The sequence below is a fragment of the Cibotium barometz genome, chromosome 7 (genome assembly GCF_041138505.1).
Source record: "Cibotium barometz isolate CiBa-2024 chromosome 7, ASM4113850v1, whole genome shotgun sequence".
Classification (NCBI taxonomy): domain Eukaryota; kingdom Viridiplantae; phylum Streptophyta; class Polypodiopsida; order Cyatheales; family Cibotiaceae; genus Cibotium; species Cibotium barometz.
Genome location: NC_141052.1, coordinates 7,685,455 through 7,698,303, shown reverse-complemented (window position 1 = coordinate 7,698,303; position 12,849 = coordinate 7,685,455). Strand labels below are relative to the sequence as shown.

At 43.1% G+C, this 12,849-nt stretch overlaps 1 protein-coding gene across 6 annotated transcripts in view; it reads left to right on the top strand.

Annotated features, from left to right (window-relative positions):
* LOC147636641 (putative E3 ubiquitin-protein ligase ARI7) overlaps positions 1 to 9,487 on the top strand; it is a 37,122-nt gene extending 27,635 nt beyond the window's left edge. For 2 of the 6 annotated variants that reach the window (XM_086800094.1, XM_086800093.1), the window contains 8 exons: positions 5,291 to 5,398; positions 6,206 to 6,296; positions 6,395 to 6,484; positions 6,623 to 6,670; positions 6,839 to 6,910; positions 8,374 to 8,473; positions 8,570 to 8,699; positions 8,922 to 9,487. In XM_086800094.1, the coding sequence (XP_086656220.1) occupies positions 5,291 to 5,398; positions 6,206 to 6,296; positions 6,395 to 6,484; positions 6,623 to 6,670; positions 6,839 to 6,910; positions 8,374 to 8,473; positions 8,570 to 8,699; positions 8,922 to 9,189 (907 nt within the window). In that variant the 3' untranslated portion in view covers positions 9,190 to 9,487. Of the gene's footprint in view, positions 1 to 5,290; positions 5,399 to 6,205; positions 6,297 to 6,394; positions 6,485 to 6,622; positions 6,671 to 6,838; positions 6,916 to 7,864; positions 7,984 to 8,075; positions 8,276 to 8,373; positions 8,474 to 8,569; positions 8,704 to 8,921 lie in introns of those variants that run through there. The other 4 variants (XR_015266182.1, XM_086800095.1, XM_086800096.1 and 1 more) reach the window with 4 other exon arrangements.
* Positions 9,488 to 12,849: the final 3,362 nt, after the last annotated feature.

The window sequence follows — 12,849 nt, the reverse complement described above, 5'->3', positions numbered from 1 at the left end:
GCTTGTCTTGACCTCCTCTCTGAGGTGGTGTCAATTATGGATGCAAAGGAAGCAAGAGACCTTGGACTTCCTTTTTCAGTTGGAGAACTTGGTGGTGTTACTTGAGCAGCCCGTGTTGCTTATGATCAAGCAATTGTGGTTGCAAGGAGTTATGCCATCCTCTTGGCAAGAGGGGCTCGTCAAATTGGTGCCCAAAAAACAACTATGTCAAAATTTATGTAATTGGCGACCCATTACTTTGATGCCAGTAATCTATAAAATGATCACAAAAATGCTTACTGTGATAGACTCAAAAAGAGTTTTACTAGAGGCGGCCTACATCCTGCACAATATGGCTTTGTTCCCAGAGGATAGATCACGTATAATATCTGTAATGCCTATGTGGGGATAGAACATGCAAAATATACAGAGCAAGATCTCTTATTAAAGCTAATATAGCAAAGGTATTTGACACTGTTCAATGGGATTACATTGTTGCAGTCATGACAAAGCTTGGGTTTGGGAAAAAACTATCGAATGTTATTTATTGGCTTTATGAAGACAATACGGCATGCTTTATAGCGGGCAAAGGATTGTCCTCTCAATGGGTATCGGAGAAATCTGTTAGACAGGTATGCCCCTTAGGTGCTTTATTGTATGCAATCGCTACTCATCCTTTGCTGTTCTACATGGATAAACTCACTAATACCGGGCAGTTACAAGCTCTTGAGCTCTTTGGAGAGGTGGCAGGCCTGCTCATAAATTTCAGAAAATCAAAATTGCTGCCATTGAAGGAGATGGATTGGCATAGCATTTTATGGCCAGGATAAATTATTCAGCCCACTGACATTGTTCGACACCTGGGATATCCTCTAGGCTGGAATATGTCTCATTGAACTGCTACTGATTGGATCATGCAGAGGCTACAAGCCAAATTGGAATGCTGGCACTTAACTATTTGGCCTCTTCATGTGCGACTCAGAATATTTAAGTCCATTCTTATGGCTTACATTTAGTTCTTCTTGTTGCTTTTAATATGGTCAAAACAATAGATTTCTAGCTTTATGTCAAAGCCCATGTAGGTTTTATGACGAACAAAACATCATTCAGAAAGCACTGCACCTTCTAAGATTCGAAAGAATATCTACTCACCCAAGCTATATGGTGGTCTCAATGTTCTTGATATCCATTATCATATGTTAGCATGCAAAGCAACCGTGCTACAAACTTTTTTGGCTCAACAACAGCCCTGGACTCTCATGATTGGCCGCAATGTTGACAACCTATCAAACTTGCTCCTTTGGTAAATGAAAGCTACACTAATGGGATATACTATTTGGACATGTCCAAGGCAAGATTCGTGGCTGCCCATACACAAGCCGGCTGATTGCTGATTCGAAAGTAGTATTGCAATATGTTCATTGGTCTAGAAGACCTCCTCAAACAGGAAATTCATTTAGCCAGGATGCTCCTTTTGGTAAATGAAGTCTACACTATTGGGATATACTATTTGGACATGTCCAAGGCGACATTCGTGGCTGCCCATACACAAGTCGGCTGATTGCTGATTCGAAAGCAGTATTGCAATATGTTCATTGGTTTGGAAGACGTCCTTAGACATGAAATTCATTCAACTAGGAAAACATACATTGGAGTTGGCTTTTGGCGATTACAGCTCCTAGATTTACTAACTTTTTGTTGTCAAACGCATATGCATTGTGCAAGATGTCATATCCCCTTAGGGATGTGTTCTATCTTTCCCGTAGGGATGGGGTTTGGGTATGCATTATAGGCCTACATGGCAAAAAATCCAAACACAATTACAACCCTTCCAAAATGTCGTACTGGACCGTGACGAGGATGATTGGAAGATTGGATATTCCATAGAGAGGAGACTTTTGTTTCTGTGAAATTTCCTTTTTCACATATCACAACAGTGATTGATTATACCACCACCATGGTTTTCGGAGCATGGAAATATGCCATGGAATATGAATAAGCCAGTGATGTGTTGGAAAAAAACTTTGCAGGGGCTATGGAAAAGCAACTCACCTCTCAAACAAAGCGTCTTCTTTTGGGTGGTTGATTGCAAGAGTTCTTCGTGTTGGTAGCATTTCAGCAAAAAGAAAGATTGCTTCTGCTCATTGTCCAAGACATTCTTGCTTGAATGAGACCCTTCATCACTTGTTGTGGCGCTGTCTTGACACACAAGATTTCTTGCATCATTTATCTAGACACTTGAATGCCAGATTTCCAAGTGCACGTTTCTCTCAACATTTTTGGATATTTGACATATATGAGCAGAGATTTGCACCTAAAGCTCTATTTTTCCAATGGACATGATTTTGGGCTCTTTGGACAATTTGGATTGCTTGTAATGGATTGGTTTTCCTAAAAAAAATAAAAATGGAAAAAAGATCCTTCTATTAGTTACCGAGAACAAACAGCCTATATGGCTAAGTACAAATCCATACTCAAATGGGAAACGAGAGTCAAGAAGAACAAAGGGAGAGGATGCACTTCTCCTCTAGCTGGCTGCTCTAGGAGAAGAAGGCTATCTCATATAATTGGGAGGGGGGGGACGACGGCACTGGTGGTCTATAATGCCAAGTGGGCTCTCCACCACTATTTGTAAGAAAGAGACCGTGCCGCCACATCCTCAGGAAGGCCTCCCGACGCTTCCTCACGTGGTATAAGCCACCTTGAAGCTGCCCCCACTGAGCTCGGAGTGTATGAATGATACTGAGCCAGTTGCTTTGGATAGACTCCATTGACGGGGTGAGAGTGCCTTCGATGGCTTCATTGAATTGAGCTCTCTAGATATGCCATGTAGCTATACTGCTGCAAATCTCCCATATCTGGCTAGAACCTGGAGTTGAGCGACCTATAGGAGTTGGAATTGGCTTCAGTGGCCCAAGCAACTGTGCCCCACGCAACAATACGGGCGGGAGCTCCATCCATAGTGAAAATACTTGGGATCCTTTGCAAAACTTGTTGAGCCTTTGGGCAATCCCAAAGATGACGACACTGAGACTCCTGAGGATGACCACACCTCTAACATAATGCGGGTCTACCCCCAGTGGCCAACCACGTGCCAACTGCTAAGGTCCTATGTGCCAGTTGCCACACGAAAAGAGTGATCTTCAGCGGCTGAAAACTGTCCCATGACCGCTTCCAAAAATCTGAGAGAAAATGCGGCGGGAGGCCTTGGGACTGCCAATGTGCAGCTGTTGCTGGAGTGCCCTCCACCTCTGACATTGGAATCCTACGGCCCAGCCATGGAGTGTAAGCAAAGAAGGGGGTGCCAGGCATCTCCTCACTGTCCTCTCGATCGTGCCATGTCCATTCTCCCGGGTCCCATTGGAGACTCGTGAGAAGCCGGCCCTCCCAAATCCATAATCGCTAGAGTCTCTCTTTGGCCACCTTGGCCGGTGGAGGGTCAATGTGCCACTCATGTGCATGAAAACCGATCATCCTCACCCTCTGCATGGTGCATCCCTTGAGGTCCTCTAAGGAGGTCTCTGCTCTCTCTAGTCTGCCATGAGCCCAATAGAGAAGGTGAGTAAGACAGAGCTCTCGCCCGCACCATGAACTGCCAAGGATATACTGTGCCTGGTGAACACTGCCAACCACTGCGGGGGGAGTCGATGTCGAGGCTAAGTCAGTCTTTGCCGTGGATCCCAATAAAGCCTCTCTTGAGTCTTTGGGGGCAACTGTCTAAATGTAAGCCAATCTCCAAGTGGCCTAGTGGGGCCCGTGCGTGCGGGTGAGCCTGGAGCATGTGACCAGTAGGCAGACAGACCATGGGAATCAAGATCAAAGGCTATCAGAGCCGCTCCTCAGAGGCTATTGGAGCTGATTACTGAAGAGTGGAGTTGAGATGATCCCAAGCACGCAAGAGATTGGCTGCAAATCTGTCCTCAAATGCTGGGCTAAAGCCACGTGCCCGCATCTCTGTGAAAATCCATCACGTGCTCTAAGGCCAAGGGCCTCCTAGGATCGGGGTGCGGGTGGAGATCGTAGCCAGGAGGAAGTCCTTCTAGGGCTCACAACCCGGAAGAAGACCTCGAACAATCAACTTGCCAAACAGGGCACAACTTTGAATGGAGGGGTTGATGATGCCTATGCCCCCTTTGCGTCGCAGTGGATGATCACTCTCCAGGCCACCTTGGCCCGGGCAAGTCTCCCGTCAATGCCAGCCCATAGAGATTAGTAGGAGGTGATGTACCACATGGCGGCGAGAAGAACCTAGTTTGCCACCACCACCCAGCCAGCTAAGGAAAGCCTGACAGAACTCTAGTATAGCAGCTTCTTCTGAATTCTCATAAGAAGAGGAGCTAGTTGCTGCTCCGGGGAGATGTCAATGCCAACCTGGCATCCAAGATAATGAACTGGAGTGCCCCTCGGGACCCACTGAAAAGCCTCAACTAGACGCCAAGTGATGAGCCAACCCAAAATCCACATGATTTGTGAGAGTTGATCTGTGCTCTGGATGCACGACAGAAAATCTCAATCACCTTGGCGAATCTCTGGAGGTTCCCCTCATCCCCCGACAAGTATGTTGCCGTATCATCGGTGAGTTCAGAATCAAGCAGCTCCTTTTGTGCTCGGATGGGAAGATGCAGTCCCTTCCCTGGAGCCTGGTCTCCAAGGTGGAGCGAAAACTGCTCATGGCCTCGGCGGCAAACAAGAAGAGATAAGGTGCTAGAGGGCACCCCTGCTGGACTGAGCGAGAGAGCAGAAATCTGTCACCTCTAGCTCCCTGAATAAGAACCTGGCTGTGTGAAGCCGAGTAAAGTCCCGTCGACTGGTTTTCAGTTGACCTCAATTGACAAGTATTAGTATTTCCGTCAATCGGTGTTGTGACAATCTCTACATGATTGCTATCAGCTACAGTAGTTAGATCAGTCTCATCTAGATTTGTTTTTCCACTGTTTTTAGTTTTCCACATCTGTGAGACCTCTATTGCTTTGAGGGGGTCTCTCTTTCTCTACATTTGATTTGATAGAAACAGTGCTTTTTACAAAAAAAAAAAAAAAGGGAGGGAGAGTGTGTATGAGAGAGAAAGAAAGAAAGTCCACAAAAGGCCAAAATGACCTATGAGACCAAAAGGTTACATCATGTCCATGAAATACATCATCATGGGTACTAAAAATAAAAATCAAAGAAAGTAATAAGAGCTGAAATGTCAGATCTGATCCCAAAACCAGAGAGAGAGAGAGAGAGGTGTATTGAGTTATAGCTCCTTCAATAAATATTTGTTGTCATTGTGGTGTAGATGGATTGATTTCTGAGCTGTGTTTGGTATCAGGATACTCGCAAATTCGAAGCCGTGCCCAAAGTGCAAGCGCCCTATCGAGAAGAACCAGGGTTGCATGCATATAACATGTACGCCGCCTTGCAAATATGAGTTTTGCTGGTGAGTGCGTGCAAAACAAAAGGATATATGCATTTTACATTGCAGCAGACAAAGCATGTGCAAGGCTTTCTTCTTAGATAGATGAGGCTTATAAATAGTCCTATAACTAGCTCCTCTTGTCCCCTCCTTCCTCATTCTTGTGCTTTAGGGTCTAGCCCACACATTTTCCAGCCTTTGCTGGAGCAGCCTGGAACTGCAGCATGCAGCAGGAAAAATCTTCCCTTCAGTTCATCCAGCATATAGAGGTTTTGGGGTTGACTTGAGTTGCTTTGTGAGATGTCGTTTCAGTTCTCATCTGTTTTTAGCTTTTAGCCACGCTTTGGCAGGCTTGTACATAGAGCAGTTGCCTACTGATATAGTGGTAGATTAGGTATGTATGAGTGTTTATTAGTCTTCCATTGCTTCCATTCCTCTGTTGCAAGCACTTAGATAGGCCTTTCAAAGCATGCATTGAGAGAAAAACTAGAGTTGTATCATACCAGTTTTTCCTTGTGGCTTGGTTCAACATTATAGAGGTTTTGGGCTTGACTTGAGTTGCTTTGTGAGATTTCTTCAGTTCTCTTCTGTTTTTATCTTTTAGCGGCGCTTTAGCAGGCTTGTAGTTGCCCACTGATTACAGCAGCAGATTAGGTATGTATGAGTGCTTGTGAATTTTCATTATTCTTCCATTGCTTTCATTCCCTGTCCATACATTTGCACTTAGATAGACCTTACAAAGCACGCATTTAAGAGATCACACCAGTTTTTCCTCATGGCTTGGCATAACATTTATGAGTTTACCTCTTTTTAACAATTATTCTTTAACAGGCTGTGCCTTGCTGTTTGGTCTGAACACGGTGAAAGGACTGGTGGTTTTTATGCATGTAACAGATACGAGGCAGAAAAGAAAGAAGGCAAGGTGTGGTTTTTTGGTGTTAAGAATCTTGGACACGTGAGTTTTTTTTACTTTGATGCCCTTGATAAGGACTTGAATTCGGCTCATTTTTATCTATTCAGCATGACGAGACTGAAAGAAGGCGAGAAATGGCAAAGAATTCACTAGAACGTTACACTCACTATTATGAGCGGTGGGCCTCAAACGAATCAGTTACGGGCCCTACTGCATGACATTGTACTCTGGTTTTCCTCTTATATTATCTTAGCTGCATATGTATTTTTTAATCCTCTTGTATCTAATCAGATGAGCATTAGTTTCTTACTGACTACAAAAATGTGCTTAAACAGTCTAGGGCTAAGGCGTTGTCCGACCTCAAGCAAATGCAGGCAGCTCAGGTAAACAGGATCATAGAAGCTTCCAAAGCTGATGCTTTGATTTAAAAGTTCAAAAAATTTCAAGGAAAAAATGTATGTATGTATGTGCACATATGTGTGCATAAAAGAGAAAATGGTTCCATTATCATCATTTTATTTATATTAAGTTGTATTTTTGCTGTGGTGCAGATGGAAAAACTGAGTGACAAACAGTGCCAACCAGTTTCTCAATTGAAATTTATCACAGAAGCATGGCTTCAGGTAAGGTATTGCCCCCTTTTATTTGTATGCATTTTAAAGCCTTTAAAATTGTGTAAACAGAGTTTGTTGCATCTTTTGGCATGGATTGGCTATGGGGTATATGGATCTTTGAACGTGTAACATGGGCTATTAGAGAGCTAGTTAATAATTCCATAAAAGCAAGGTTATTAATACTGCATGGGCCTGTACAAGTGATTAAGTGTGCGAGTCTTGAGCCAAGTCTGGATGTAGTCTAGACCTAGAGGTCATAGTATGGGAATTGGAAACAGAAATTTTGAGGGGGCTGAAATGGGGAAATGCTATGTCGGCAAGGGAAATGCAAAATAAGGGGGAGGGGGCAAAAGAAAAGGGAGAGAAGAAACACATGAAGATGTAAGAAATTAAATGTGTATATGATTGGAGACTGGGAAAAGGAGATTGGTTAGAAGAAGGAACAAAAGAGAAATTAAGAGAGTATATGATTGGAGACTGGGAAAAGGAGATTGGTTGTTAGAAGGAACTTAAGAGAAGCTGATTTACCCTGAATTTGGGGGTTTCACAGGGAAATGGCAGGTGTTACTGGAAATAGCTGAACAGGTAGGGGGAAACTCTCCAATTGTAACACATTTTGGGGTACAGGCAGAGGAGAAACGCTGTTTCCTGCATTTGAGGGGCGTTATTTCAGCCATTACGCGTATATATTGTGGTGGCCATATTTACGGGAGACCGATAATGGAGACAGATTTGGCAACAGAAATGGAAATGGCAATTTTGAGGGGGCTGAAACAAGGAAATGCCATGGAGCAAAGGGGATGCAAAATAAGGGGGAGGGAGGAGGAGAAGAGGGAGAAAAGAAATGCATGGAGATGTAAGAAACTAGGAGTGTATATGATTGGAGAGTGGGGGGCAAGGAGATTTGTGAGGAGAAGGAACAAAAGAGGAGCTAATATTGGCCTGAAATTGGAAGTTTTGCAGGGAACAGCAAGTGTTACTGGGGAAACGGTTGAAGTGGCAAGGGGAAACATTCCCCACCATTTTTCCAACTGTGAAATGTTTCCCCAAATGGAAATGTGTTTCGGGCTGCAAGCAAAGGGGTATGCTGTTTCCTGCCTGTGGGGGTGCCTTGTGGGCCGTTTCCTGTAGCTAGATGCAGATAGTGGGCTGCTGAACCCTTGGTGATTGCTAGGTGTGGTATGGTATGCATCCAATATTCATCCGTGGGCAAGGTGGTCTATGGTCTGAAGGCCTCATTCAAGTTTATTCACCTGTTTTAACTCTCCTATTCACGGATGCGGTCTGGAGCTATTGGGCATATGGTTGGGTTGGGGAGTATTTCAACTTCTTTCCATGTTTTTCATGTGTATGTGCATTGTATGTGGGGGTTGTTTTGGTGCTCTGAATGCAGGTTGATCGTGGATGGTTGCATGGGGATGTAACAGGTGGTGGTACAATGCTATGTTTAAATCTGATCTCTGACTTTACAGATAGTAGAGTGCCGTCGGGTTTTGAAATGGACATATGCATATGGATACTATCTTCCAGAACATGAACTTGCAAAGAAGCAGTTCTTTGAATATCTGCAAGGTGATCCAGTAATACTCTCACTACAAGAAAACACCTGATTGTTAATCAAAGAAATAAAAAAAAGAAAAAACTGATTGATCGTCTATGGAAGTCTAGGGGAGGCTGAAGCTGGGCTAGAGCGACTTCATCAGTGTGCAGAGAGGGAAATTCAAGTTCATTTCCAGGAAGAATCAACTGAAGAAGTCTCTTTCAATGAGTTTCGCACAAAGCTTGCTGGCTTGACAAGGTGATGGAATGCAATGTTTTTTATTTTTATTTTTTGCACGTGCACGCGTGCACGCGCGCGCGCGCACATACTCACAAACACAAACACCCACACAGATACAGAGTAGGGAGGAATCAAACCCGGGTTTTGAGCTAGGAGTGCCCTTTTCCTTCACTGGCGCCCATGGGATTTTTGTAGCAACTTTAACACTGCACTTATTCTTGTGCCTGTTTTTTGGTGCAGTGTGACAAGGAACTACTTTGAAAATCTTGTACGGGCACTTGAGAATGGTTTGGCAGACGTGCACAGCTTTAGGGTAGCAGGCAGTAAGACCAAGCCACAGGTTTCTACCAGGGGGAGCACTAGTAGGTTGAGGGGTGCCAGCAGCTCCAGAATTGGGAGTTCCAGCAGGGTTGTGGATGACAATGGTCACTGGTATTGTGAGCACTGCACTTATGCAAACACGGAAGCCTCCTCGGTCTGCGCTATGTGTCGTCTTGCTAACCTATGATGCCAATGACAAGGATACTGCTGATGGTATCAGAATGCTTATTTTGGGCCGAGTGAGGGGGTCAGCAGTTTGGAATGCTCTACTCCTAAGCATTGGTCTGAAGTCAATATCCTTGTAAATAATAGTCTAGTATATGTTGAAACCCTTGTACTGTCTGCACATAGTATCATGGGTGCTTTGTAAAGAACTTCTGATAATTATATGCACCAAGAAGGCTCTTCTAACATCTCAAATTGACTGAGCATGCCTTTCATGCTGAAACTTGATTGATAACAGTATGGATTTTGTATTTGGGTCAGTGCCCTTGCCTTGCATAACATCATGGTTTCTACCATTTCATGTTTGTTTATACCTTCAGGTTTGTTCCTAATTAGTTGCAACAGTACACATGTTCTTTTATAGAAGCCTTTTTATGACTTTTCTAATCAGTGAGTGTTTCACAATTGAATGATGCAAATGAATTACTTCTACCTTTCGTGAGCAATCCTTGATGATTAAGGTGGCTTTTTTTTTTTTGGGGCTTGACCCTTAAGCTAAAATGCAATCATAATGTACTATATTGAACATGCTATGATACCTAGATTCTTTGTGAGTTTTTTCTTTGGTCGACTTGGAGAAAGTTTTGTAGCATCCGTAAGAAGGAAAGAAATGAAATTATATTATGCATAACGAGATGTCACAAGAAGCATAAAGTAATTGATCACAAGGCACCAATCCGATTTTAACCTCTGTATGTGAGAAGTGGGTTTTGCCACATTTCCTAAGAACATCTTTTGCGTCAGAAAAATGGTCCTTTTGGTAATTGGTGTCACATGGCTTACGAATCTAGATGGACCTCTAGGTAGCATTATGTATGTTTATGATTCGTGCGTGGTTGGCGCTAAATTGGTCCACCTTTGTGATTTTGCGAGTCTTTCACATCTCAAGAGCAGCAACAGGATTCATGAACCTTGATTGAGGATGGGTTCATGAACCTTGATTGAGGGTTTTCTAGTGTTGTTTACCAATACTCTCGATCCTTGGATGGGGCAATATGATGTCAATGTCTCACAATGAGCTCGTTATTTGAGGTGAGGGTAATTCAATGGCGACAACCATTCAATATCAGTGAAAAAGAAGCCAGTAGTGTTTTTGTAAATTCTTAACTTAAAAGACATTGATACTGCCGTCACATGGTTGGTGCTTGCTATATAGATGTCCTGTGCATGTAATGCATTAAGTTGATCTTGAATAGTGGGTATGTATTAAGTTGTTGATCTTGAATATGGTTATGGATTTTTTCCATAAAAGCAATAATTTAAGAGAAAATGAGGAATTAAAGTGCGAGAAAAAAACGCAAGAAAGAAATTTTCCTTATTACTTAAAAAAGAGTGGAAAGAAATTTGAGTCCCTCCCTTCAGTTAAAAAACTTGCCATAAGTTGTAATTTGTACAAGATCTACGGATAAGACAGGTGTTAAAATACTCCAAGTCCAATGGTGGTTCAAGTGATAATAATGTTGATAGCACTTTAATATAGCTTCCTCCTCCTCCTCTTCTATAGTTATACTAGAAGTGACCAACTCAACCTTGCTGAGCTCTGAGGTATACTCCACACCTAGCAAAAAAATAAAGAAAAAATTAACTTGCCAATCTACACATCATCCATGGGGACTGTTTTGCTATAAAACAAACTTACTTGGAAAACTAGCCATGTGAGATACTCGAATACCATTGACTCTTTCCCTTATTACTTGGGTTTTTTTCTTTGACTGAACCACTGACCTTGACTTGCTCTCGTGGTAAAGTGTCGAGGAAGATTGTTGTGTCACACTTGCAAATATTGTTGCAATTTCACATCACATCCCTCAGACTAGGTTTTATGCTACAAAAAACACATTCAAATGTAAAAATATGAGTGCAATAACACATGCGGTATCGTGCACATTGATTGAAAGGAAAGGACTTGCACATTATCTTTTTTTTGGATTCCAGCTAGTAAAGCTATCTCCAAGATCTTTCTTGGATCCATGATGGAGCAAACCACCTGGATATGGCATGCTCTAGTCTCATGGTAACACTCTAAGATCAACTGCATCTGTGATTTGCCTCCTACACTTAGAACATCTTGCCATATAGGAATTTGAAATCCCTCTTACTAGCAATCTCCCTCTCAAACTCTATCCACCTCCCTCTACAAAGGTGACCAAGATGCTCTTAATGCTGCTTTAACCTGCACTTCCATCCCATCATACTTACATAATGAAACAATAAACAACCTCTTTTGTGGTGAGTACCCCTCATTTTGGAATGAAACAATAAATAACCCCTTTTCTGGTGAGTACCCCTTATTCTGGAATGTACTTTTCAATGAAGACAAGTCACTTCAAAGATCTCTCATAATAGCATGGGGCATCATGCGACATAATGGGATCCTAGGGCAAACCCATGTGACAAAAACTGGCATTGACCAATCACATCATTGCATCCAACCATTTCCATGTTAATGTCTTCATCTTCAAGCTGCCACCCTCCAAAGTGGAAGAGGAGGGCACCTCATGAACCACATTAATTTCTACATCACCAATTAAGTCTTGATGTATCTCCCCACCTACAAAATCACCTTGGAGGCCCACATTCTCATTCTAGAGAGTCTCACCCTCTCTCCTTTCTCTCTGTGGGATCACACCTGGGGGGTCTCCACCCTCTTTCAAGGAGTAGACTTTTGGGCCTTTTTCCTTGCTTTGGGACTCATCTATCTTGACCTACACAAACAAAACAAAGAATGAGTAGATGCTATGGATTTTTAAGATACTCTAATGTATATTGTCCCTACATTGAAAGAACATGTCTTCTTAATGAGTGTTAGTGGAAAGAAAAAATGAGAAGACCTCCCTTGAATGGACCAATATTCAATGAGAATGGGACCTTGAAATGTAAACATTGTGGGCTACCACTAGAGAGTGTGGCTGCTTGTGATGTATACATCCACATCTCAGGGACAGGGGCATGGAAAGCTAGCTAGAAAGAGAGTCCACACCGCCACTAGACCATAGACCTAAAATAGGACAGAGTGAAAGTAACCCTGAAATAGGACAGAGTGAAAGAGAGTCCACGCCGCCACTAGACCACTAGACCATAGACCTGAAATAGGACAGAGTGAAAGTAACCCTGATCCAAACTAATCCAGCAGTTTGGGGGACCATGCCTACCACTGGAATGGTAGACTCATACTAAGACCACATGTCTATGCCCAACCTAGAACAGGAACCTACTCACTAGGGACCAGAAACCTCCTATCAAAGGGAGAGAGGCCACCCTGAACAGTTCTATCAACATGCAGTACCTAGGTACAAGCAATACCCGCCTTATGAAATGTATCCTGAGTATCACATGGGACCTTATGAAGTTCATACTGGTCCACCATTAAGGCAAGGACCACCAATGGTATACTATCCACTTGGCCCAGCTCCTCCACCTATCTTACCCCAACCTGTACTACCAGCCCTAGCCATGGTAGGATTGGCTCGTGAAATGTTGAGGATAGCCATGGAAATAGGGAGGGGGGTCCCTATAAGAATAACACCACTAGCACTAGCTTGATGGAACTGGAGATCCCATACTACATCTGGAAATATCAAATTTGTGAGGCATTAGGCCATCTGGATGACTAGGTCAAGGT